The 22,214-nt window shown below is 59.5% G+C and overlaps 2 protein-coding genes across 3 annotated transcripts; both read left to right on the plus strand.

Annotated features, from left to right (window-relative positions):
• Window positions 1-841: 841 nt before the first annotated feature.
• EPN3 (epsin 3) lies at window positions 842-11,683 on the plus strand. 2 transcript variants are annotated; one of them, XM_045070106.1, is made up of 10 exons: window positions 842-1,134; window positions 4,247-4,923; window positions 5,761-5,879; window positions 6,573-6,653; window positions 6,955-7,083; window positions 8,024-8,111; window positions 8,588-8,857; window positions 9,036-9,152; window positions 9,284-9,514; window positions 9,732-11,683. In XM_045070106.1, the coding sequence occupies exons 2-10, from the start codon at window positions 4,386-4,388 to the stop codon at window positions 10,064-10,066; spliced, it is 1,908 nt and encodes a 635-aa protein (XP_044926041.1). In that variant the 5' UTR covers window positions 842-1,134; window positions 4,247-4,385; the 3' UTR covers window positions 10,067-11,683. The 2 variants fall into 2 exon arrangements, with proteins under 2 accessions (XP_044926041.1, XP_004764891.2); XM_004764834.3 differs by lacking the exon at window positions 842-1,134 and adding an exon at window positions 2,456-2,664.
• Window positions 11,684-15,165: 3,482 nt separating this feature from the next.
• Window positions 15,166-22,184, plus strand: SPATA20 (spermatogenesis associated 20). Its single transcript, XM_004764835.3, has 16 exons — window positions 15,166-15,312; window positions 15,448-15,627; window positions 15,744-15,808; window positions 15,946-16,100; window positions 16,184-16,327; window positions 16,418-16,619; window positions 17,026-17,156; window positions 17,257-17,361; window positions 17,588-17,662; window positions 17,759-17,968; window positions 18,054-18,246; window positions 18,562-18,730; window positions 19,008-19,219; window positions 20,522-20,721; window positions 21,562-21,642; window positions 21,801-22,184. The coding sequence occupies exons 1-16, from the start codon at window positions 15,236-15,238 to the stop codon at window positions 21,969-21,971; spliced, it is 2,370 nt and encodes a 789-aa protein (XP_004764892.1). The 5' UTR covers window positions 15,166-15,235; the 3' UTR covers window positions 21,972-22,184.
• The last annotated feature ends 30 nt before the right edge of the window (window positions 22,185-22,214 follow it).

Consider the following 22,214-nt stretch of genomic DNA (forward strand, 5'->3'; position numbering starts at 1 on the left):
ATCATACTGTAGGACCCTAGAGGCCAGATCCCCATGTTCTCGGCAGCCTGTCTCATCCCCTCCTCATGGCAGGCCATTTGGCCCCCCTGGAACCACTTTTTGCCTGAAAAACAGCCTCTGACATTATGCTTACCCTCTTGTTCAGAGACATGGGAAGGGGACAAGAGGTGGTTCCTGGAAAGGAAAGGCAGCTTTCAGCTCAGACTCAGTTCCCAAATGGCTTTCAGTTGAGTGGACTCAGGCTGCCAGAGTTCAGAGAGCAACTTGGCTAATGTGGGGCTCAGGGCCTTAAGTGCTGGTGGGGCAGAGGTGTAGGCGGGAGATGGAGAGGTGGCCGCAGCCTCCCACCAGCTTGGTTTTACATTTGGCTGGATTTTGTATTTGGCGCTTCTGATAAAAACCTCATAGGCTTCAGCATCCTCTAGTTGAAAGTGGGAGGAGCTTTGGAGAGAGCAGGTCACTCTGTTTCTCAGAGGCTGAGAGGGGCTATGCCTGGAGCCTGGATGCCCCCTTCAGGGTGGCTGAGGGGGCCAGAGGGAGCCCACAAAAAACAAATGCACCAAAGGGCCAGCCCTCCCCTGGGTCTTCCTGGCCCCGGGGAGATGAGTAGGATTAGGACGGGTGTTGGAGACCGGCGCCCCCCACCCAATTTCCTTTTGAGGCAGGGGAAGGGTTAACTTGCTGCAGGGTGGGAGTGGGCCACCAGCCCGACTCTGGATCTGTGCCTCCCAGGGACAGCCAGCTGGCAGGCCTCCCACCCCCAAAGGTGCTGCCTGCCCAGCCAGCAGGAAAGGGTTAACAAGCCCAGCGCTTCCTCCTGTGTCCTGTTACTGCTGAGACAGACCTGCCAGGCCAGCTGAGCAACTTTCCTCGGAGTGCTGCCTGCTGGCCGGGCGGCTAAAACACCAGCAGGCAAGAGGCAGAACCGCAGCTCGTTCTGGGGACCCTGCCGCCACCCTTCCAAGGAGTCTGCGCCTCCTGGGAGAGGGTGGGCATCTCCAGGACGCGGGTCCATGGTGGATGGCTCTGGGGACGCTCCCGAGGCTGTGCTGTCTCCCTGCCGAACGGGTCGGAAGGTCACTGCAGAGGCTGCTCACGGTCCCAGGGCTGGGGCCAAGGGAGCCTGCACCAGAGGTAAGACGGCCCCTCCCAGGCAGCCGCGGTGCCTCTCATGGAAGGCTTGGGACTTAGTCTCCCTCCCAGGTCCCAGGCGGAGGGGTGAGGAGGACAGGGCCACAGAGGATCCTGGATGCTTCCTGCCTGCTGCCCCTGCCTGCTGCCCCTCCCTCCCTCCCTGCAGCCCCCAGGAAGCAGGACTCAAGGGCTGGCTCCCTACCCTGGGGCCAGCATCTTTGGTGGCATTCCCTGGTGTACTCCCATTCCCCTCCGCCCGCCCCTCCTCCTCAGCCCCTGAGGCAGCCCCCTACCCATTCCAGGGTCCCAGGACACAGCCACTTCAGGGCTGACTTAAGCTTAGAGCTCTAGCTCACACACCTGTCCGTCCACTGGCAAGAGTATCTCACTCCCATCCCCTCCCCCCTCCACTTTGACCTGATGCAGGGCAGGGGCTGGGGCTGCCTTAGCGGAGGATGGGAGGCGCTCCGGGCTGGTGGGGCACACTCACACTTTGGCCAAACTCTTGCACGTGACTCAACATATCTAAGCTCTTTCCTTCTCCCTCAATCCCGGCTCCAGGGATGCCCTCTACTTCCTGCCCTGACACTTTCCCCAGTCCTAGAAAAGAACCCCCTCTCCCCTGTAAAGTTCTCTTTGGCACCCTCTATAAAGCAGAGAGCAGAGACTTGTACCCCGTGACTTGTCCCCACCCTGCAGTGTAACCCTCCCCACTCTGCCCCCTACCCTCCTGCCTCTGGGGAGGGGAGGCCACCCCCACCCCATGTCTGAATGAGCCTCTCAGGCTCTGCCTTCTCAGTGTCCTTCCTTCCACCTGACAGGGTCTGGCTCAAGGTCACTGCAGTAATTCCATACCCGCCTGCCCAGGCCTGCCGCTGCCGCCACTGGCTGCTGGGTTTCTGTTTCACTCCCTTTTATTTCTGGGCATATTGTGTTCGATAAAACCCTGGGCTTGTAACACCGCTGGCAGGGCTCCCAGCTGCTCCCTCCTGTGTTCCTTCCCTTCCTCCCCGCTCCTTTCCATGTTCCCTGGGCCTCACCCTGCCCCCCTTTTCCTCCCCACCTTGTTCCTTTTAACTTTAGGGGAGGGAAGCCCAGGCACCTTCCTGGGACTTCTGATCCCTCCCTCCCCGCAGCTCCAGCAAAGGTGTGCTGAGATGGCTCCACCATCCCCCGCTTCTTGGAGAGTCCAGGCAGGGCTACAGGGTCCATGCTGAGGGCCCCTCCCAGTACCCCAGGCTCGGCTGGAGGGCAGGGGAAGCCAGGCTCTGGTAGGGCTGCTGGTAGAGTCAGGATGTCAGACTGGTTGAGCTGGTTTCTGTGGCCAGCCCTGGGAGGGGCGTGCACTCAGGGCGGGCTGTGGGGCACAATTATTTCTTCTTGCCTCTTGCCACCCTCCAGCCCACCGGTTGGGGAGGGAAGGATGGGTCTGAGTCACTAGTGAGGGGGAGGGCAGGACTTAAACAAGCGTTGGCCGTGGCATCCCCACAGAAGGCCTGCCAGGCTGGACGGACAGACAGCAGACAGAAGGTAGGCAGGCTTTTAGCCAGCATTCCATCCGCCTGGTGTCCTACGGGATCCCCTCCAACGGGCCCAAGCTCTCCCAGGCACCTGGGCCCTGAAGAAGCCAGCCAAGGCCTGCTGGCTGGTTTGACCTGAGCCCAGGGCTAGCCAGGCTGGGTGGAGGGGAAGTCCAGTTGAGGGGGTGCGGTGGCCAGGACAGGCAGCCTCTGACTCCCTGGGTAGACTGGAGAGGAGCAGTCTCCATGGGTGGTGATATTGGTGGGGGGTCACAGGTGGTGTGGACATTCTGTGGGTCCAGCCTGTGTGTAGATGTGTGTGTGTGTGTGTGTGTGTGTGTGTACCCATATGAGAGAAACAGCTGTGGCAGGGGGATTCTGGTTTGGGTTTCTGGTAGGGCCCCGGGAAAGCCTCACTTCCCTGTCTGTGAATAGAGGTAATAATCTCATCTTTGTCTTGAGCCTGAGTTTGGTTTCCCCAGATGGCCTGGTCCTGAAGTTGGGGGGTGGGAGGGTAGCAGGCTGACCCTGTTTCCCACTCAGCTGGGGAATCAGGGGTCTGCCACGCACCCAGGACCTCAGGTTTGGGGCGCTCAGACCAAGCCTTGCCTTCAGGGAGCTTACATCCTGGCTGAGATGGAATTGAGACAATAAAGCAATCAGATGAATTAATTACAAAACCAGTAACACTCAATAAGTATCACATTTGTCTCTAGAGACCTAGGTGTTGGTCCCAGCTCTGCCCAGCTTATACACCGCTGTAGGCAGTCCATGTCCCCTCCCTGACCTCAGTGCTCTCCTGTGTACTACAGGGGTGGCAGTGACTAGGTCTCTTTGAGAGGCCAGGGCCCACTTCCTGCCCCAGACTCCTCTCTGGGCTTCTGGCCCAGCTCAAGTATCCCCTGGGAGCTATCCTTCCTCACCCTGCCGCTTCCCCTTCCCTTCAGACCTCTAGCTGTCACCTCCACTGGGAAGTCCCCTCTGATTTTCCTAGCTTGGGTACTCCTGGGCATGCCCATGCTCCACCGAGATGTCTGTGCCCCTGAAGCTTGATGTGTGGGGTCCAGGACTTGTGCTCTGGGTCTGGCTCAGTGTCAGGCTCAGAGAAGGCCCCAGGAACTAGGTGTTGAATGAATTAAGGTGCACAGACTTATGCTATGAGAAATGGCGAGAGTAGGGGTGAAGGAGCTGGAAAGGGTAGGTCCTAAGCTAACTCCTGGCAGACATGGAAGCCATAGCCCAGCAGGAGCAGAGCAGGCAGGCATTCCTGGGGGTGACTTTCATGTCTTTTGCAAAGGGCAAGGGCTGGGTAGGGGAGAAACGTGTGCTGCCCGGGGTAGCTCTGTGAACCTCACTTCCCTGTCTGTGAATAGAGGTAATAATCTCATCTTTGTGGTGTGACTGTGACCAGCAATGAGCACACGAAACTAGAAGTGCCTGCTGAATAATATGTAAAATTAAAAATGTAAAAATAAATGCCTGCCAGAGGGGGGCTCCTGGCCGTGGAGACTCCTGGCCAGGCCTTCGGTCCATGGCTGAGTGGCTGTCGGGGAGGGCCCATCACCCCTGAGTTCTGTCTCTCTCTTGGTCAGACCCATGTGGAACCCAAGGATGCAGTCGCCCTGCTGAGAGCACGGCGGCACATCTCTGGAGACCGTGACCTCGAGACGGTGGCCCTCGGCCCTTCACCTCCGGCTGGGGCGGGGGCCGCCCATCTCCAAGTCCCCAGCCATGACGACCTCCGCACTGCGGCGCCAGGTCAAGAACATCGTGCACAACTACTCGGAGGCAGAGATCAAGGTGCGCGAGGCCACCAGCAATGACCCGTGGGGCCCGCCCAGCTCGCTCATGTCCGAGATCGCCGACCTGACCTTCAACACAGTGGCCTTCGCAGAGGTCATGGGCATGCTGTGGCGGCGGCTCAATGACAGCGGCAAGAACTGGCGGCACGTGTACAAGGCGCTGACGCTGCTGGACTACCTGCTCAAGACGGGCTCTGAGCGGGTGGCCCACCAGTGCCGCGAGAACCTCTACACCATCCAGACGCTCAAGGACTTCCAGTACATCGACCGGGACGGCAAGGACCAGGGCGTCAACGTGCGTGAGAAGGTCAAGCAGGTGATGGCCTTGCTCAAGGACGAGGAGCGCCTCCGGCAGGAGCGGACCCACGCCCTCAAGACCAAGGAGCGCATGGCACTGGAGGGCACGGGCATCGGCAGCGGGCAGCTGGGCCTCGGGCGCTCTCGCGGTTCCCCATCCTCCTACAACTGTGAGTGAGCCCCAGGGCTGGGGCTGGGGGGTGGCGCAGGTTCTAAGGACTGTCACCAGCATTCAGGGAGATGGGGAATGGAGCCAGGGAAGGCAGGCGCCTGGCACAGCAGGTGACCTGGAAATTACCGCACAGCGGGATCCTAACTGCTGGTCTGGGAGCTGCCCAGGAGGAGTGGTGGCCGCAGCCCAGGCTCTGTGGTCTGGTACGTGCCTTATTCTGTGCCTTTTCCAGCTGAGTGATCTAGAGGGCTGCCTCTCTGAATCTCTGCTTCCTCATCTGAATTAGGGAAAATCTTATCTTCTCCAGTTGTTGGATGTGAGAATCAAGCGAGACCAAGCCCAGGAATGCCCTTGGCGTTGAGCCCAGACACATAGCACTGGGTGCTCCATCAGGGGCATTCCTCGTGACCCCTTGCTCAAGGGCACTGTCCTTGAAAACAGGGGTGGCTGCAGAGCCGTTCTGGACTCTTGACGGCGTGGCCTTGACTGACTGGCACCTTGAACCCTCCCCCCTCACTGGACCCCAGGCAGGATGGGACCCCCCCACTGGAAGAGTGCAGGAGCTGGAGGAGGGGACCTGGTTTTGAGCCTTACCTCAGGACCCCAGCCAGGCCACCCTGAGCTATTGGCACATCTGTAAAGTAGGGACAGGAGTCTCTGATGGGATAGACTGGCAAACCTTACGCAAAGCACCAGGCATGCCGCCTGACCCCCTGGAGCCCTCAATGGCCAGTCGTTAGTTTCTCTCTCTGAGTCTTAGCTTCCTGGTGGGGAGGGGGAAGGGAGGGCATGGGCACCTCTGTGGTCACAGAAGTCACCAGTGTGGTCGTTGCAGCCTCCTCCTCATCCCCCCGCTATACCTCGGACTTGGAGCAGGCCCGGCCCCAGACGTCAGGAGAAGAGGAGCTGCAGCTGCAGCTGGCCTTGGCCATGAGCCGGGAGGAGGCTGAGAAGGTGAGGCCTCTGGGGTAGCCTGGGAGCCCCCACAGCCGGGCTGGGGTTGGCATGGAAGGTGGATGAGGGGGAGCAAGGAAGGGTACCCCAAAGGCCCACACCCTTGACTCCTAGGCTCCTTCACTCTGGGTCCCAAGATCCTGGCCCGACTCCCAAGGACAGCACAGGCCTGTCCTTGTCCCTGCGACTGTTCTGGCAGGGACTGCCTCCCTGCCTCCCGTCCCCTCTGGCGGGGCCTAGAAAGGGCCATGAGTGCCTACTGGGTTGAGGGTACTTGTGTGTCTCCTGGGTCTGCTGTGGCTCCATGGAAGGGAAGCAGTGAGTGGGCACAGAGATAAACTGACCCCACAACCCGTGGCACCAGCTGTCCTTTTGGGGGGACAGGGACACCCCCCAATATCATCCTCTCTGCCGTCACCTCTGTGGATCTAGGTAGACTGGGCAGGCAGCTGGACCTCCCATGGCAGGGTTTTGGTGGGGGCACTCAGAGAACCCAGAAGAAAAGGATCAATCTTCTGGATTTTGAAACTGGTTGCAGATCCAGGCAGGGAGAAGGCCACACCCACCTTTGCTGCCTGGGAATGGGCCTCTCACCTCCACCCCGGGTGGGCCTTCTCTCTCCATGCTATGTTGCCCTCCCACCTCGGAGTGGGAGCACTGGGCCCTGTTCACCCCTCTCTTCCTCCCTCACAGCCGGTCCCCCCAGCATCCCACAGGGATGAGGATCTACAGCTGCAGCTGGCTCTGCGTCTGAGCCGGCAGGAGCATGAGAAGGTAGCGGGCCAAGCCTCCTGTGCTGGTGTAGGAGCAGGTGCAAGTGCAGGGGCGGTTGTAGGTGCAGGTGCAGGTGCAGGGGCTGGTGTAGAACTAGGTGCAGGTGCAGGGCCTGGTGTAGAACTAGGTGCTGGTGCTGGTGCAGGTGCTACACAGGCACTAACCAGGCTTCTCCCGCTTCACCCAGTGGTCCTGCTATGCCTAACCTCTCTCTCACTGCACTCTTCTCAACGCCAGCTCCAATCCCCTCAAATCTAGCCTGGGCTGCCCATGCTGTCCTCACTCCTCTTGCCTTCTGCAGGAGGTGAGGTCCTGGCGGGGAGAGGACTCCCCTGTGGCCAATGGTGCTGGGGCCCTGGTCCGCCATTGGCAAGACAAAGAGCCGGAGAGAGAAGAGAGAAAGGAGGAGGAGAAGCTGAAAACCAGCCAGGTAGGGAGAGGCTGCTGTGCCTGGGCTGACTGAGCCTGCGACATGAACTGAGTTGGTATTTGTAGAGTTTAGAACTGCACTTCATAGATGGTAAGCACTGTTTAGGCATTTATTGAATGAAACCGGGAGTGGAGGGGTGCAGTGGTCCCCAGTCCCAGACCTCGCGGGCTGATGACTGAGCAGACAGCAAAGTGGGATACAAAGAATCCTGATCTGAGGACCCTGGATTCTGGATTTGCTGCCACTCTGACTTGGGGCACATCACTGTTATAGCCTCAGTTTCCCCTTTTTGTTGGACAGCTCAATCTCTGGCGTTCTAGGAATATGTGATGCTGTGGATGCAGCTGGGGCAGGGGTGGGTGCGCAGGCACGCGGTACGGACAGTATCTTGGGCTTATACACATACTGTCCAAGAACGGGGGAGTGGGTAGCTGCTGGGAACAAAGCCACCCTCCAAAGCAGAGGATGCTAACCCTAGGGTGTGTCTGTCCCCTTTCTGCCCATGTTCATGGTGGCTAGTTTCTGACCTAGGAAGGCAGACTGGTCATAAAACCTGTCTTTACCACCAACGGACTGGGGATCAGGACAACTGAGGAAGGGGTCAGACAGGCCTGGGTTTATCCCAGTTCTTCCTCTCCCCAGCTGTGTGACTTCATGCAAAGCATCTCCACTCTCTGGGCCTCAGCTGGCGCATTTGTAAAATGGGCACACCACTACCCGCACAACCTACTGCACAGGGTTGTTACGAAAATCAGGCACTAAATGGATGAGGAAACATTTCATAAACTGCAAAACACTGTACAGAGATGAGGGATCATTAGTAGATGTTTGTGAAATGAATAAAGGAAAGAATGAGCTGGACCGAGGGAGACAGGCCAGGGACCGCCCTTCCTCTGGTCTCACCCACTTCTGAGCCACGGCTGCCTCTCCCACTCCACAGTCCTCCATCCTGGACTTGGCAGACATCTTCGCACCCACCCCGGCCCCGCCCTCCACCCACTGCTCCGCTGACCCATGGGACATCCCAGGTGGGCATGCAGGGCTGCAAGACGTTCCCAGGCTGACCCCAGAAAGACCCTTCCTTTCCAGCCATTTGCTGGCACCTCCTCCCCATAGCTGAGGACCATTGGCAAGTCACTCACCCCTCTGAGCCTCAGGTTTCTCTGGGACGTGGGGTTGTAGTGAGGGGTGGGAGAGCACGTCTGAAGAGCCCACCTCATGGAAAACTCAGAGATGTTCTCTCATTTCCACTGGTCACCCTGGCTTTCCGGCCCCAGCCCATCCCTGACTGGGAAGGTGGCCTGAACTGCCCGTCCCTGGGAGTCCAGGCTTCTGGCATAACTTGGTCAACAGGGGCCTCCAGCTTGCTGGGTCAGTCCTGAGTCAGCATCTCATTTGTGAGATGAGACCCTTAGCCTCCCAACTCAGTCTGGGTAACTGGGAAGGGCCCTGGACTGGGTATAAAGGTGGCCCTAAGGTCATGTCTGTGCTGTTCCTATTTTAGGTCTCAGGCCGAACACAGAGCCCAGTGGCTCCTCCTGGGGGCCTTCTGCAGACCCCTGGTCTCCTGTTCCCTCAGGAAGCACCCTGTCCAGAAGCCAGCCCTGGGACTTGCCCCCTATGCTCTCCTCCTCTGAGCCCTGGGGCCGGACCCCAGTGTTGCCCGCCAGACCCCCTTCCACCGACCTCTGGGCACAGAACTCCCCCCAACACAAACTCCCCAACACTGGGGCTGACCCTTGGGGGACCTCAGTGGAGATCTCCAGTGCACCTGGTAAGCAGAGGGCCAGAGGGTGTGGGGGAGGGGCTGGAGGACTTCTGGGTCCCCTCCCTCCAGTGCCAAGGGACAGCACATCCTGTCCGTGTTAAGAGGGCTGCTTGCCTGAAAGGGGTCGGACCAGTGCCTGTCCTTTTTGTCAACCCACCTCCTCTCCCTCTTCCTCCTTGGCCAGCTCTAGGTGGTACCTCACCCTTTGACCCATTTGCCAAACCTCCAGTATCCACAGAGACCAAGGAGGGGCCAGAGTGTGCCCAGGCCCTGCCCTCTGGGAAGCCTGGCAGTCCCGTGGGTAAGCAGGAGGCAGGGGATGATACAGCTCTGGGGAATGAGGCGGCCACTCACAAGTGACCGCTGTCCTCTCCTTACCACAGAGTGACCATTCTCTCTCCCTACCAATGAGTTCTATCATCTCTGTTCCAGAGCTGGACCTGTTTGGAGACCCCATCCCCAGTTCCAAGCAAAATGGCACCAAGGAACCAGATGCCTTTGACCTGGCTGTACTGGGGGAGACGCTAACCCAGCCCAGCCAGGAGGCCCGAGCATGCCGGACTCCAGAGTCTTTCCTGGGCCCTTCAGCCTCCTCTTTGGTCAACCTTGATTCATTAGTCAAGGCGCCCCAGGCTGCAAAGACCCGAAACCCCTTCCTGACAGGTAGGACACCCCTTGTCCCCGCCAGGGTCTCAACACTGGGGGCCCCCCTGCTCTCTCCATCACTTTTCTCAGAGCCCGGCCCCTGCCCTAAAAATCTTACTCTTCTTCCCTATTTCTGAGATTCCAGATCTTGCCTCTCTGCCACCCCACCCACACCCGCATTTAGGGCTGTGTCCCCTCGTGAGCCCCAAGCTCCCCACCCACTCTCATTCCGCAGGTCTCAGCGCTCCATCCCCCACCAACCCCTTCGGTGCGGGCGAGCAGGGGAGGCCGACCCTGAACCAGATGCGCACCGGATCGCCGGCGCTGGGCTTGGCGGCCAGCGGGCCGGTTGGCGCGCCCTTGGGCTCCATGACCTACAGCGCCTCCCTGCCCCTCCCGCTCAGCAGCGTGCCGGCCGGCGTGACCCTCCCCGCCTCGGTGAGCGTCTTCCCGCAGGCGGGCGCCTTCACGCCGCCGCCCACCAGCCTGCCGCAGCCACTGCTGCCTACGTCGGGTTCCGCCGGGCCGCTCCAGCTGCCCCCGCAGGCCGGCACCAACCCCTTCCTCTGAGCACAGCCCCGCCCCACCCCCGCCTCCGCGACGCAGGCGCGCGAGCCCCCCTCCACCCGCCGTGGGGGCGGGGCGGGGCGGGGCGGGGCGGGGCTCTAGCCCCAGGACCCGTCCCAGGAAGCCCGGAACGGCTGAGACTCCGCCCCGCAGCCAGCGCAGGCGCTTCGTCCCGGCCTCCGCAGCCCCTCCGCCGCTCCGGGGGACGGACACTGAAGACTTCCCGGGGCCAAAAGCACGCCCGCATGGTGAAGACAGGAGCCCGTTTCCTCAAATCCCACCCGGTGGACTTTTTGCGAGGCGTGGCGGCTGGGTCAGGACCACAGCGCGAATCTCCGGCTGCCGTAGAAACGAGTGCTCCGCAGTGTGGGGCGCAAAAATGCTCCCACTTTCCGTACAACCCCCACAGCCTGGCACCTTCGCTTCCAGATGCTCCCCAGGCTCTCACTCATGCTCTCGTTTCATTCATTTACCACAGATCGGTACTGGGGATGATCTCATGGCAGGGAACAATAGGCAGGTGTTCCCATTCTTTACGCACTTGTTCTGTGCTAAGCACTTTAGACAGATTATTTAATTTAATCCTTACAACAGACGTCTGAGGTAGATAATGCTATTCCCACTCAAGACTGGCTACATTATTTGTGGGGCCCGGTGCAAAAATGAAGAGGCGGGGCCCTAGTTCCAAACTAAGAATTTCAAAACGGGGGCAGCAGAGCATTAAACCAAGTGCATAGCCCTTGGTCTTGCTCTCATTTTATACAGGAGGAAACAGGCTCAGAGAGGTTAAGCGGCATGCTCAAAGTCACAAAGCTAGCAAGGACTTGGGGCTGGGATTCAGACCCTCTGGCTCCACAGCCCTGAGCTCCCAGGTTGGGCCCCAGGTTTCATTTGCAAATATTGACCTGTTGTGAACAAAGTGCCGGGCTCACCTGGGAGGGATCCAAGAATTGCAAAGCGGCCTCCAGGAGCTCAGAACTCAGTGGGGAGACAGCCCCGGTACTGGAGCCCTGGTGTTTTACTGAGTCACCTTAAATCTGGCTCTACCCGCTCCCATCTTCCTACATTAGGGCAAGAAATTCAATCCCAGCCCTGCCGGAGAGCATGGCCCCTCCCAGGGGTTTATGTAAGGAGGTCTGAGAAACCAAGGGAAGAGGGGGCAGGGCCTGGTACCTTGTCCGGAGGCCACCATGGTCATCCACCTTCTTTCTCCTCAATGCTTTCCCACCACTGAACCACCTGACACTGACTTGTCCTCAGTGCTCAGGCTCTGGCCCTGCTACCAGCCGCCACTCCCTTTTCGGGTCACTGAGGTAAAACAGCCTTCCATAGACCAGAATCACGGAAGTGGAGGGCGGGGGGCTAGAATGCTGCTCACTTTCTTAAGTGGAAGGGGGACTGGAGAAAGGAGCTACTTTTTTGTTTTTGTTTTTGTTTTTTGCTTTGTTGGGAGGGAGGCTGTGACTGTTACAGGCAGGATGGACAAGAGCACCTGCTTAGAGGAGTCAGACCAACAGAGTTCAAAACTCTGCTCCAAGATTTGCACTTAACAATAATAATCACTTTGTAATAAGTGGTTATGCTCCCTGACCTTGAGTAAATTACTTAACCTCTCTATGACACTGTGCCTCCATTTCCTTACTTGTCAAACGGGAACAAGAGTTCTTTCCTTATGAGGTTGCTGTGTGGCTCCTCCCAGGCCAGTGTCCATTGGCCCAGGGCCCACCTTCTTCAGAGACTACCCGTGGGCAATGAGCCTGTCATACCCCTCATTCCTGGTCTCGCCAGGCAGTGCCCCCAACCGGCTTCTGCCACACACACCTGCAAGATCTCTATCCTTCTCGGTCGCTGACTTAACCCGTCACCCCTCCCCTATCTGGGCTCTCCTCTTCTACTCTGGCTCTCCCTTGTGGACTTTCCTGAGGACTCCCAAGGGGTGCTACCTGACCCCCACAAGAAGAGATTTGTAGCCTTGCTCCCTGTAGCTATAGCTACTTCTGGACCATTTGCTTCCTGTCAGAGCCTTCCTTCCTGGAGGCTGGAGGCACTGGGCAATCCCGCCTGCCCTCCACCCAGGGCTGGGCTCCACCTCATTCTTACCATGCTTCAGTCTTGGCTCACCATCTCACCCAGATCTTGTTTAACCCTGCGTGACTCCATTATTTAGGAGGATGACCTTGACCTCTCAGTTCACTCTTTTGGCTTTGGCATCACCCTCAATTCTTTCACAGGCTTCCTGTTCTCTGATCTTAATCTCATTCCTTCCAGGGAGCACCCACCAGACCCCCTTCCTACTAACCTCTCCCCGCCCCAACCTTCTCAGAGATCTCTGCTTTCCTTCTTGTCAATTGCCTTCTCTCAACCAAATCCTTCCCCTTGATATTTGCTGTACTTAACTTCATCCATCTTGAAAGTCTTTCCGACTCTCCCGTCATATCAAGTGCCCATGCTACCTCTCTATGTCCCCTTCCTTTCCCCTCCTCCTGACCCACTCCAGTCGGCTTCTATGGCCAGCTCCCCCTCACTACAACAGTTTTGTCAGGCCCACCCAGTGGCCCACATTGCTGAAGCCAGTAGACCTTTTTCTGTCCCATCCCAGCTGGCTATCCCAGAATCCAACCATGAGGACCCTTCCTCCTTGCAACTCTGTCCTGTTGCCTTTGGGACTCCACCCTCTCCTGGTGTTCCCCGGACCCTCTGGTGGTTCTGTGTTCCATGGGTGCACCCCTGAGTTCCCTGAGCCCGGACCTGTGCCTGCTTCTCTCCTTGTGCTGCTCCCTGGATGGGCCCTTCCATGCCTGCCCTGTCTGCACACTGAAGCCCCCAATTCCTCCGACCAACCTCTCCTCACCACGTTCTCTCCACATGTGCATCTCAAGGGCACCTCCAACCAAACCTCCCCAAAACTGACCTCATGAACCCCCACCTGAGCCTCTCTGTGCCCCCTCCTCAGCAAATGGCCTCACCCCTCAGGGTAAGCCCTGCTCTGCAAACCAGTCTTGGAACCTCCCTCTCCCTCATTGCCAATGCCGAGGATGTCTCCTCTACAGGCCTCCAGACTCTTCTCACAACCTCTGCCTCCACGTGCAGACCTCCACCCCCTCTGCTGGGTCCTGCCAGGGCCTCCTAATCAATCTTGTTTCCACTCGTGCCCCCTTTCAGTCCGTTCTCCACCAGGAAGCCAGAGGGGCCTTTCCAAGGAGTGTAGGGCCACTCCTCTGATCAGGGTCCTTCACTATCTTTCTTCTCTCATCAACAACCAAAATGTCTAACTCACAGTTCTTGAATCCCTCCAGGACCTGGTGCTTGGCCTCCTCCGAACTCACATCATCTCTCCCATCTCTCTTCGCTTTGCTCTCTGCCCTGCAGCCATGCCTGCCTTCCCCAGTTCCTCAGCCCTGACTCACAACTATGCCACAGGGCCTTTGCACATCCATTCTTCCTGCTTCCCCAGCATTCCCCCAGCACAGCCCTCTCCAGACCCCAGCCTCTTGTTCTTCCACAACTGCTACACAAGTGTGATTTCCTCAGGGAAGCCTCTCCTGCCTCGCCTCTCCCACCGACCAGGCTCCTTGTTAAACTTAGTCATGGCACTTCTCACAGTGGGTGGTTGTGCGTTCATGTGTGTGGCTGTCAGATACACTTCTGTCGCCTTCAACAGACTGAGCAACACAGGGGCAGGAGCCTGGTCTCTCTCCACCCACCACTGTACCTAAGCAGAGTGCCTGGCAGGCAGTAGGCACTCAATAAATATTGGCTGAATGTAGCAAATGAGACAAGTGTGTTAAGTACATGATAGGACACGGCGTTGGCTCATCATTATTCAGGGAAGCCTTCTTGGAGTGGGTGGGATTTGCACAGGACCTTGGGATGGAGCCGCAGAACCCAAGCTCAATGGCCAGATGGGTTTGGATAAGCCATGCCTTCTGCTCACGCATTTCTCATTTGTAAATGGCAACGGTTGGACAAAACGACCTGAGGCTCTGGCATCCCAGGCTCTGACATCCTCACAACCCTCCACGTTCCTCCCATGAGGGTGATCCTCCGGGGCGGGGCGGGGGAAGGGGGTGGCGCGGGTAGCAGCTGGTTTGGGTCTAGCGGAGTCCGCCCTGTTTTGTGCACAGACCCGCGTCCTCCCGAGCCCGGGCTGCCCTGGCTGCCATCCCACGCTCAGCCACCGGGCGGCGCGCGGAGACCAGCCACGGGGCGGCCGGAGTCTCGGTGAAGACCCGCCGGCGGCTTGGAGGGTGCCGTGGCCCGCCCCTAGCAGCCTGCGGGCCTCCCTCCTGGTCCGCAGCGTCCCGGCCTCGGCCGCTAGCAGCTATGCTGGGCCCACGGGCCTAACTGGGCCGCGGCTTTCTGCTGCCCCGCGCCGGGTGGGGCCTCGCCTTGAGCCGCAGGTACCAGTGGGTGAGTGGGCTACTGCAGCGGGTCCTGCGCCCAAGGGCCCCAGGATGGGTCCTCACTGCACTGGTCCTCAGTGCCTGCCCAGCCACCCCTCCTACCTCCTCCCCACGCCAGTCTGTTCCCGCAATGGGGCCCAGGCAATAAGGCCCTCCTTCTCCCCTCTCCGGGTCCCTTCCTGCTGCAGGGCTAGCTCTCCCGGGACTCTCTCATGACACCACCTCCAGGAAGCCTTCCTCGAACCCCAGCGCTGGGCCAAGGATCCTCAGCCGCATCACCCTGGGCTAATCTGTCACAGTCCTTATGGCTGCAGGGCCTGTCATTTAGATCTGCCCTGTGGCGCCAGGCTCCCGGGCTAAGCCCCCAGAGGTCTGAGCCAGTTTCTGACTCCCTGGACCACCTGTGGGTCTGCTCTCATAGAAGTGCCCAGGGAGTGGATGTTGAGTGAGAAGGCCCCCAGTGTTGATTTTTCCTCCTGTTGCACCTCACCCGGTCCAGTCCCAGATCCACTTCTTGCCCTGTCTAGCCACCAACCCCAGGCAGCCTCCTGCCCAGATCACCAACCCAGGCCTGCCAGAGAAATACCCTCAGAGCGGCCATCATGGGGAGGGGCCCTGTTGGGGGAGGGGGTTGTGAGGGGTGGGTCGTGGAGAATGGAGACTGAAGGACCATTCTACCCATTGTGACTCACCCTGACCTCACAGTCATCATCCTTCCCACCGCCAGGTCCGAGAGGTTGGGGGAGACTAACCTGGCAGAGAGCCCCCAATGAGCCACCTTTCTTCACCCCCCCAAAAACACAAGGGGGAGCACAAAGGCCACGGTCTCCCCCGTGGTTCAGAAAGGTGGGTTGGCCTGGGAGCCAGAGGTTCCGGGAGAGGGGACAGAGGGCAGGGTGGGGTGGTATGGGCCTCTGGGGTAGGCCCTGGGGTGGGGCGTGTCGGTAGAAACCCCTCACTTAACCCACCTGCCCATGTCAGGGGTAGCTCCTCCCGGGACAAGGACCGAAGTGTGACGGTCAGCAATACAGTGCCCATGCCTGTTGGAGGGAAGGGAAGCCGGACCAGCTGCTCCCCATCCATACTCCAGAAGGTTCCCAACCGCCTGATCAATGAGAAGTCACCGTACCTCCTGCAACATGCTTACAACCCTGTGGACTGGTGAGAACCACTCCTGATGCCCTGTCCCCTGGGGGGGGGGGCAGCTGGGCTCTCAGCCCCCCCTGCACCCCCCTATCCTGGGGCTAGTGAGTGATGCTCAACCCTGCCGGGCCTAGGTACCCCTGGGGACAGGAAGCCTTCGACAAAGCCAGGAAAGAAAATAAGCCAATCTTCCTTTCAGGTAAGGTAGCCACTTCCCTGGGATGGCAGGAAAGGAGCAGTAGTGGGTAGAGGAAGGGTCCTCTGGGCCTGGGACCTCCCAGGAAACCTCCAACCAGACACTGGTACCCCTCCCTGCCCACCATGGCCCCATTCCAGTGGGGTACTCCACTTGCCACTGGTGCCACATGATGGAGGAGGAATCCTTCCAGAATGAGGAGATTGGCCGCCTGCTCAATGAGGACTTTGTCAGTGTCAAAGTTGACCGTGAGGAGCGGCCGGATGTGGACAAGGTGTATATGACCTTCGTGCAAGTAAGCTCTCTTCCTGTTTACCGGGCCGGGGGCTTTCCGTGCACAGGGGGCCGCTCCCTTCATGCTCACCCTCTCTCTGCCAGGCCACCAGCAGTGGCGGGGGCTGGCCCATGAATGTGTGGTTGACTCCCAACCTCCAGCCCTTTGTGGGGGGCACCTATTTTCCCCCTGAGGATGGCTTGACCCGCGTTGGCTTCCGCACGGTATTGCTAAGGATACGGGAGCAGGTGGGTGTGCCCGCCAGGGAACTGGGGGTGGGGTGGGGACTGTGGGCGGGTGTGTATGCTGACCTCCAGGCCCACCCCTGCCTTCCACAGTGGAAACAGAACAAGAACACTCTGCTGGAGAACAGCCAGCGTGTCACCACAGCCCTGCTGGCCCGCTCGGAGATCAGCATGGGTGACCGGCAGGTGCCCCCCTCCGCTGCCACCATGAACAGCCGCTGCTTCCAGCAGCTGGATGAGGGCTATGATGAGGAGTATGGTGGCTTTGCAGAGGCCCCCAAGTTCCCCACGCCGGGTCCGTGCCTCTCCATGCCTGCCCCACCCCCATCCCAGCCCTCTGATGCCTGTCCGGCCCATCTCTTCTGACCCCTGGCTGCGTCATTAACCGCCTGCTTTCCTGACTGACCAGTGAGCTCCTACCCCCCACCCCCCACCCCCGCCTGCCAGGAGCTCTCCAGTGAAACCTAACTTCTGGTCTGAGCGGCAGCCCCGTGATACTGACCTGGGTAACGAAGTTCCATCCTCCATGTTGACCATTGAACTTCAAACCCCCACAGTGTCCTGGGGAGACAGCTTGTTGAGTGAATCCCTAAGCCCAGCCTGGCCAAAGGCCTCCCGATCTCCCAGATCATTCCTCGGCCCGCCCCCCCCCCGCCCCGGTGTCCCCCATGCTCTCACCCAAGCACTCTTGGTACCCACAGTGATCCTGAACTTCCTGTTCTCATACTGGCTCAGCCATCGACTAACCCAGGATGGCTCTCGGGCCCAACAAATGGCCTTGCACACCCTGAAAATGATGGCTAATGGGGGCATCCGAGACCATGTGGGACAGGTGAGAGGGACTGGGCATTCCCTCAAGGGGGCAGCTGGAGACAGAGGAGTGGGAGGCAGAGGCTGGGGTTGGCCTCCACCCCACGTCTTGCCTGGCACAGGGTTTCCACCGCTACTCCACGGACCGCCAGTGGCACATCCCCCACTTTGAGAAGATGCTGTATGACCAGGCACAGCTCGCGGTGGCCTATACGCAGGCCTTCCAGGTGACCCCTGAATCCAGCCCAGGGCAGAGATTTAAGCTTTCCACCTACCTCTGGCTGCCTCTCCAGGGTTTTTTTGGGGACCTGTGGCCCCTGCTTAACTTCAGCCCTAACTCCCTCCCATATGCCCAATCTTCCTCCCCACCCTCCTGGGAGAACGCTGACTGCCCTCTCTGTACCCAGGCCACCCCAGAGACCTCTGTTTACAGTCTCCTTCCTCCCGCCTCAGATCTCCGGTGACGAGTTCTACTCCGATGTCGCCAAAGGCATCTTGCAGTACGTGGCTCGAAGCCTGAGTCATCGGGTGAGTGTCCACTGAGGCAGGCAGGCCTGACTGCGGGAGGGCTTGGGGCCTCCGCTGCCCTCAACACTTGGGCCGGCCAACTCTCCTCTCCCCCAGTCTGGAGGTTTCTACAGCGCAGAGGACGCAGACTCACCCCCAGAACGGGGCATGCGGCCCAAAGAGGGTGCTTTCTATGTGTGGACGGTCAAAGAGGTCCAGCAGCTCCTTCCTGAGCCTGTGCTAGGGGCCACTGAACCTCTGACCTCGGGCCAGTTGCTCATGAAGCACTACGGGCTCACAGAGGCCGGCAATATCAGCCCGAGTCAGGTGAGGATGCTTGGGGAGAGGGGAGGGATCCCGAGGATCCCCGGCAGGGGAGGGGGCTCCCTCTCACAGGGGCTGTTTTCCTCAGGACCCCAAGGGGGAGCTGCAGGGCCAGAACGTGCTGACTGTCCGGTATTCTCTGGAACTGACCGCTGCCCGCTTTGGCCTGGACGTGGATGCCGTCCGGACCTTGCTCAACACGGGGCTGGAGAAGCTCTTCCAGGCCCGGAAACATCGGCCAAAGCCACACCTGGACAGCAAGATGCTGGCAGCCTGGAACGGTGAGGTGGCCGGGCCTGACACCCTATTCCCGCTTACAGATTTACGCTTCGAGAAGCCCCTTGTAAATGTCAGGAACCTGCTAGATACCAATTCTCCCTTTAACCGGTTTATCACCCCCCAATTTACAGAGGAGCCAACTGAGGCTTGAACAGCTTAAGTAACCCACCCCAGGTCATGCGCAGGGAGCAAGAGCTCTTACCCATTCACCCCATTGCTCCAGAAAGGTGTTAGGTCTTTGGGGGTGGGGGTTGGGGCAGACATACCTGGAAGGGCCTGGCTAGCTTCTCACGACCAGCAGTGTCTCCTCCTTCCAGGACTGATGGTGTCTGGCTACGCTGTGACTGGGGCTGTCCTGGGCCTGGAGAAGCTGATCACCTATGCCATCAATGGCGCCAAGTTCCTGAAGAGGCATATGTTTGACGTGGCCAGCGGCCGCCTGATGCGGACATGCTATGCGGGCTCCGGGGGAACCGTGGAGCACAGGTCAGGGGTGGGGCAGCCTGGGAAGGCTTGTCTCCCTGGGCATCCCAGGCCTATCTCTGCCCCTCTCCCTACCCCTTGGTAGGCTCCAATCCCAGCTCTGCCGTCTGCTCGATGTGAGCTCTGAACTTTCCTGGATCCAGTTACTCACCCGGGAAATGGGCTAAAGGCACCCACTGCGGAGGGAGATTATGAGGGTCCTGGCAAACGGCCTCCTCTGGGAAAGATGCTCTCTCCCAGGGCCTGACTCCAGCCCCTTCCCTAATGCCTGTCCCCCCAGCAACCCGCCCTGCTGGGGTTTCCTAGAGGACTACGCCTTCGTAGTGCGGGGCCTACTGGACCTGTACGAGGCCTCGCAGGAGAGCTCCTGGCTTGAGTGGGCTTTGCGGCTGCAGGACACGCAAGACAGGCTTTTCTGGGACTCCCGAGGCGGCGGCTACTTCTGCAGTGAGGCCGAGTTGGGGGCCGGTCTGCCCCTGCGTCTGAAGGACGGTCAGTGGTGGGGGTGGAGCTGGCATAAACCCCATTAGGGCTTGGTTTTCCCTGGGGGAGGAGGCATAAGTGAAATGTGGTGGTAAAGAGTCGGCGTGGGTTCACATTGCCACCACTTACTAACCAGCTGACTTGCAGCTGTTCTCATTATATTCCAGACCCTCAAGTTTCTTAATATGTGAGACAGAGCTCACGTCGGTACTATCTTAAGGGGTGGATATAGAGATGGATTTAGCCATTCGGTAGAACACACTGGGTAGCAGTAACCGGCGGGCCTGGATTCACATAGCACACAAGGCTCACCCTCACGAAATACAGCATAGCAGGGGAAATGCGGTAACAGATGATAGTAAGGACTAACACAAGAGTGCGGGGATGGATGCGTAGTTACAACATGAGTGCCATCGGGAGGTAGGCGCCCAGGCCCCTTCTGCTTTAGTACGACTCCCCATCACCAGACACATCTGGTCTGTTCATGGTCTCTCCTCCAGCTCCAACGTGAGCACCTCAGGAGCAAGAATTTTCCTTTTCCTTCCGCAGCCCCAAAGTCTAATGTCGGCTTGGTACATAGCAGGTGCTTTGTAAATGGTAGCCAAAGGAGTGAAAGGAACCGGGGAGAGAATGACAGTGAGGCCCAGCTCAGCTAGGGGGAGGTCCGATCAAACCTGGGACAGGCATCCTTGAGCCAAGGGTTGGGAGAAGCCTGGAGGATGGAGGACAGAGGATGGGGCCAAGGCCAGCAGAGCGGCCTTGTCCATGTGGGCAAAGCTAGATCCCCGCAGGGTCTTAATAGGCGTGGCAAGGAGTGGAAATCTCTGAAGGGTTTTAAGTAGGTTGTGATCTGGTCCAGTTAGGTCTAGGAATATCATTCTGACTGTGCACAAGGGACCTTCAGAAGGGAGCAGGGGGACCTGGGTGACCAGTTAGGAGGCCGTTAGTGGCATTCAGTCCCGACGAGGGCTGGCCACGGACAAGCTGGAAGTATGATATATGGAGAAGCAGTGGGATTTAGGTCCCTTCTGGCCGCAGACCCAGTGGACTCTGGGTGGATTAGAAGTGGAGGGTGGGGAGGGGTGAGGACGATGTCTCTCTGGCTCGAGCAGCTGGATTGAGGAGTCCACAGTGAGATGGGGGAGCTGGGGGACCTAAAGTTCACCCTGGAGCAAATGGCTGAGAGAGCGAAAGCTCAGCAAGCGCTGGTGGCCTTCCCATCCCCCACCACCATGGCCACAGTCCCAGGGGCAGGGTCTTGGGATCCAGTAACCCTCCCTCACCGCCCCCACCCTGCTGCCCCCCGTGCAGACCAGGACGGCGCGGAGCCCAGTGCCAACTCCGTGTCGGCCCACAACCTGCTTCGGCTGCATGGCTTTACGGGGCACAAAGACTGGATGGACAAGTGTGTGTGCCTGCTGACCGCCTTCTCTGAGCGCATGCGCCGTGTCCCCGTGGCATTGCCCGAGATGGTCTGCGCCCTCTCGGCCCATCAGCAGACCCTCAAGCAGGTATGTGTGTGTGGGGGGGGGTGAGGGCACTTGTGCTGGGACCCTGGGTGGGAGGGGGCTCTGGAGCTGCAGTGGGGGATGGGGACGTAGGGTGGGGCTCCTGGAGCTGTCCTCCAGAGCTCAGGTCTAGGAGTGTGTGGCCATCTGGGAGTGTGTGTGCAGGTGTCTCCGTGGGGACATCCATAGGACCGCTCTACGCAGCTGAGGTACCTGAGTGCACACGCATCTGGGGAGCCAGGGCTCTGGCACAGCCTGTTACTGGGGCTCTCGGCGCAGGGAGGGGGAATGCAGGGGCTAGGTATAGGTCCCTGTGGCTGGCGAAGTGTTTCTCTGCAGGTCTCCATGTGTCTGTGTCGTTGGCTCTGCCAGCGTATGTGCAGGTCTGTGCTTATCTGCGTGCAGGTCCCTATTTGCCTTACTGCTGCGTGTGCACATCTAGGTGCGTGTGGCCCTGTGGGCATGTGACTGTGTGTGTGCGCAGGCCCACTGAGCGTGCGCTGGGGAGTGCTTACCGGTTTGCGTTTGCCTGTCTGCACACGCATGCCCCGTGTTCAGGTTTCCTGCTTATATTCGCATGTGTGTGCCCGCATACCTCTGCGCATGTGTGTGCGCTGGGGTCTGTGCCCCAGCTGCATCTCCCTGTGCTCATATCTCTGCCGCTGTGTAGGATCCCGTCGCTTTGTGTGTTCCCGGGTGTGTGTGTGCACCTCCAGGCAACCTCCCGGCAGCTGGTCTGTGTTCCTTCCTAGGGCTACAGTGCAGCGTGGCAGGAGGGTGGGGGAACTCCTGGGGTCTGGGCCAGTTCCCTGCACCTGACCCTGGAGTTACCCTTCTGTTCAGATCGTGATCTGTGGAGACCCCCAGGCCAAGGACACCAAGGCTCTGTTGCACTGTGTCCACTCTGTCTACATCCCTAACAAGGTTAGAGTCTGTGAGCCCAGCCCTGGCCTCCAACTCCCCTGCCTGGGCCCCCACCCCTCTGCACCTCTCCACCATCCCCTTCTCTGGAGCCAAAAGCCACGTGGCCCCGCCCGTGTCCCAGAGTCCCCCGGGGACCATCTCCACTGCTGCTCCCACAGGTGCTTATCCTGGCCAATGGGGACCCCTCCAGCTTCCTGTCCCGCCAGCTGCCCTTCCTCAGTACCCTGCGGCGGCTGGAAGACCGAGCTACAGCCTACGTGTGTGAGGACCAAGCCTGCTCAATGCCCATCACGGAGCCCTGCGAGTTACGGAAACTGTTACACCAGTGACTTTCTCAGCCACCTCAGGCGGGGGTGGGAGGCTGAGCTGCCCCACTGGCAGGAGACTCTGGCCTGGTAGGGCCCTGCACACGCTGCGGCCGTCCCTGGGCACCCTGTCACCTGGAGCCCTTGGCCACCCTCACCGCTCCCCCCATGGGCACCCACTCTGGAATAAACCGAACAGCGTCCCGCGGGAACCTCGGGGCCTCCACCTTGCTTGTGAGAGGGGGCCACTGGCTGACCCCTCCGCCT

This window comes from Mustela putorius, unplaced genomic scaffold (assembly GCF_011764305.1).
Source record: "Mustela putorius furo isolate JIRA1106 unplaced genomic scaffold, ASM1176430v1.1 tig00003962_pilon_pilon_pilon, whole genome shotgun sequence".
Taxonomy (NCBI): Eukaryota; Metazoa; Chordata; class Mammalia; order Carnivora; family Mustelidae; genus Mustela; species Mustela putorius.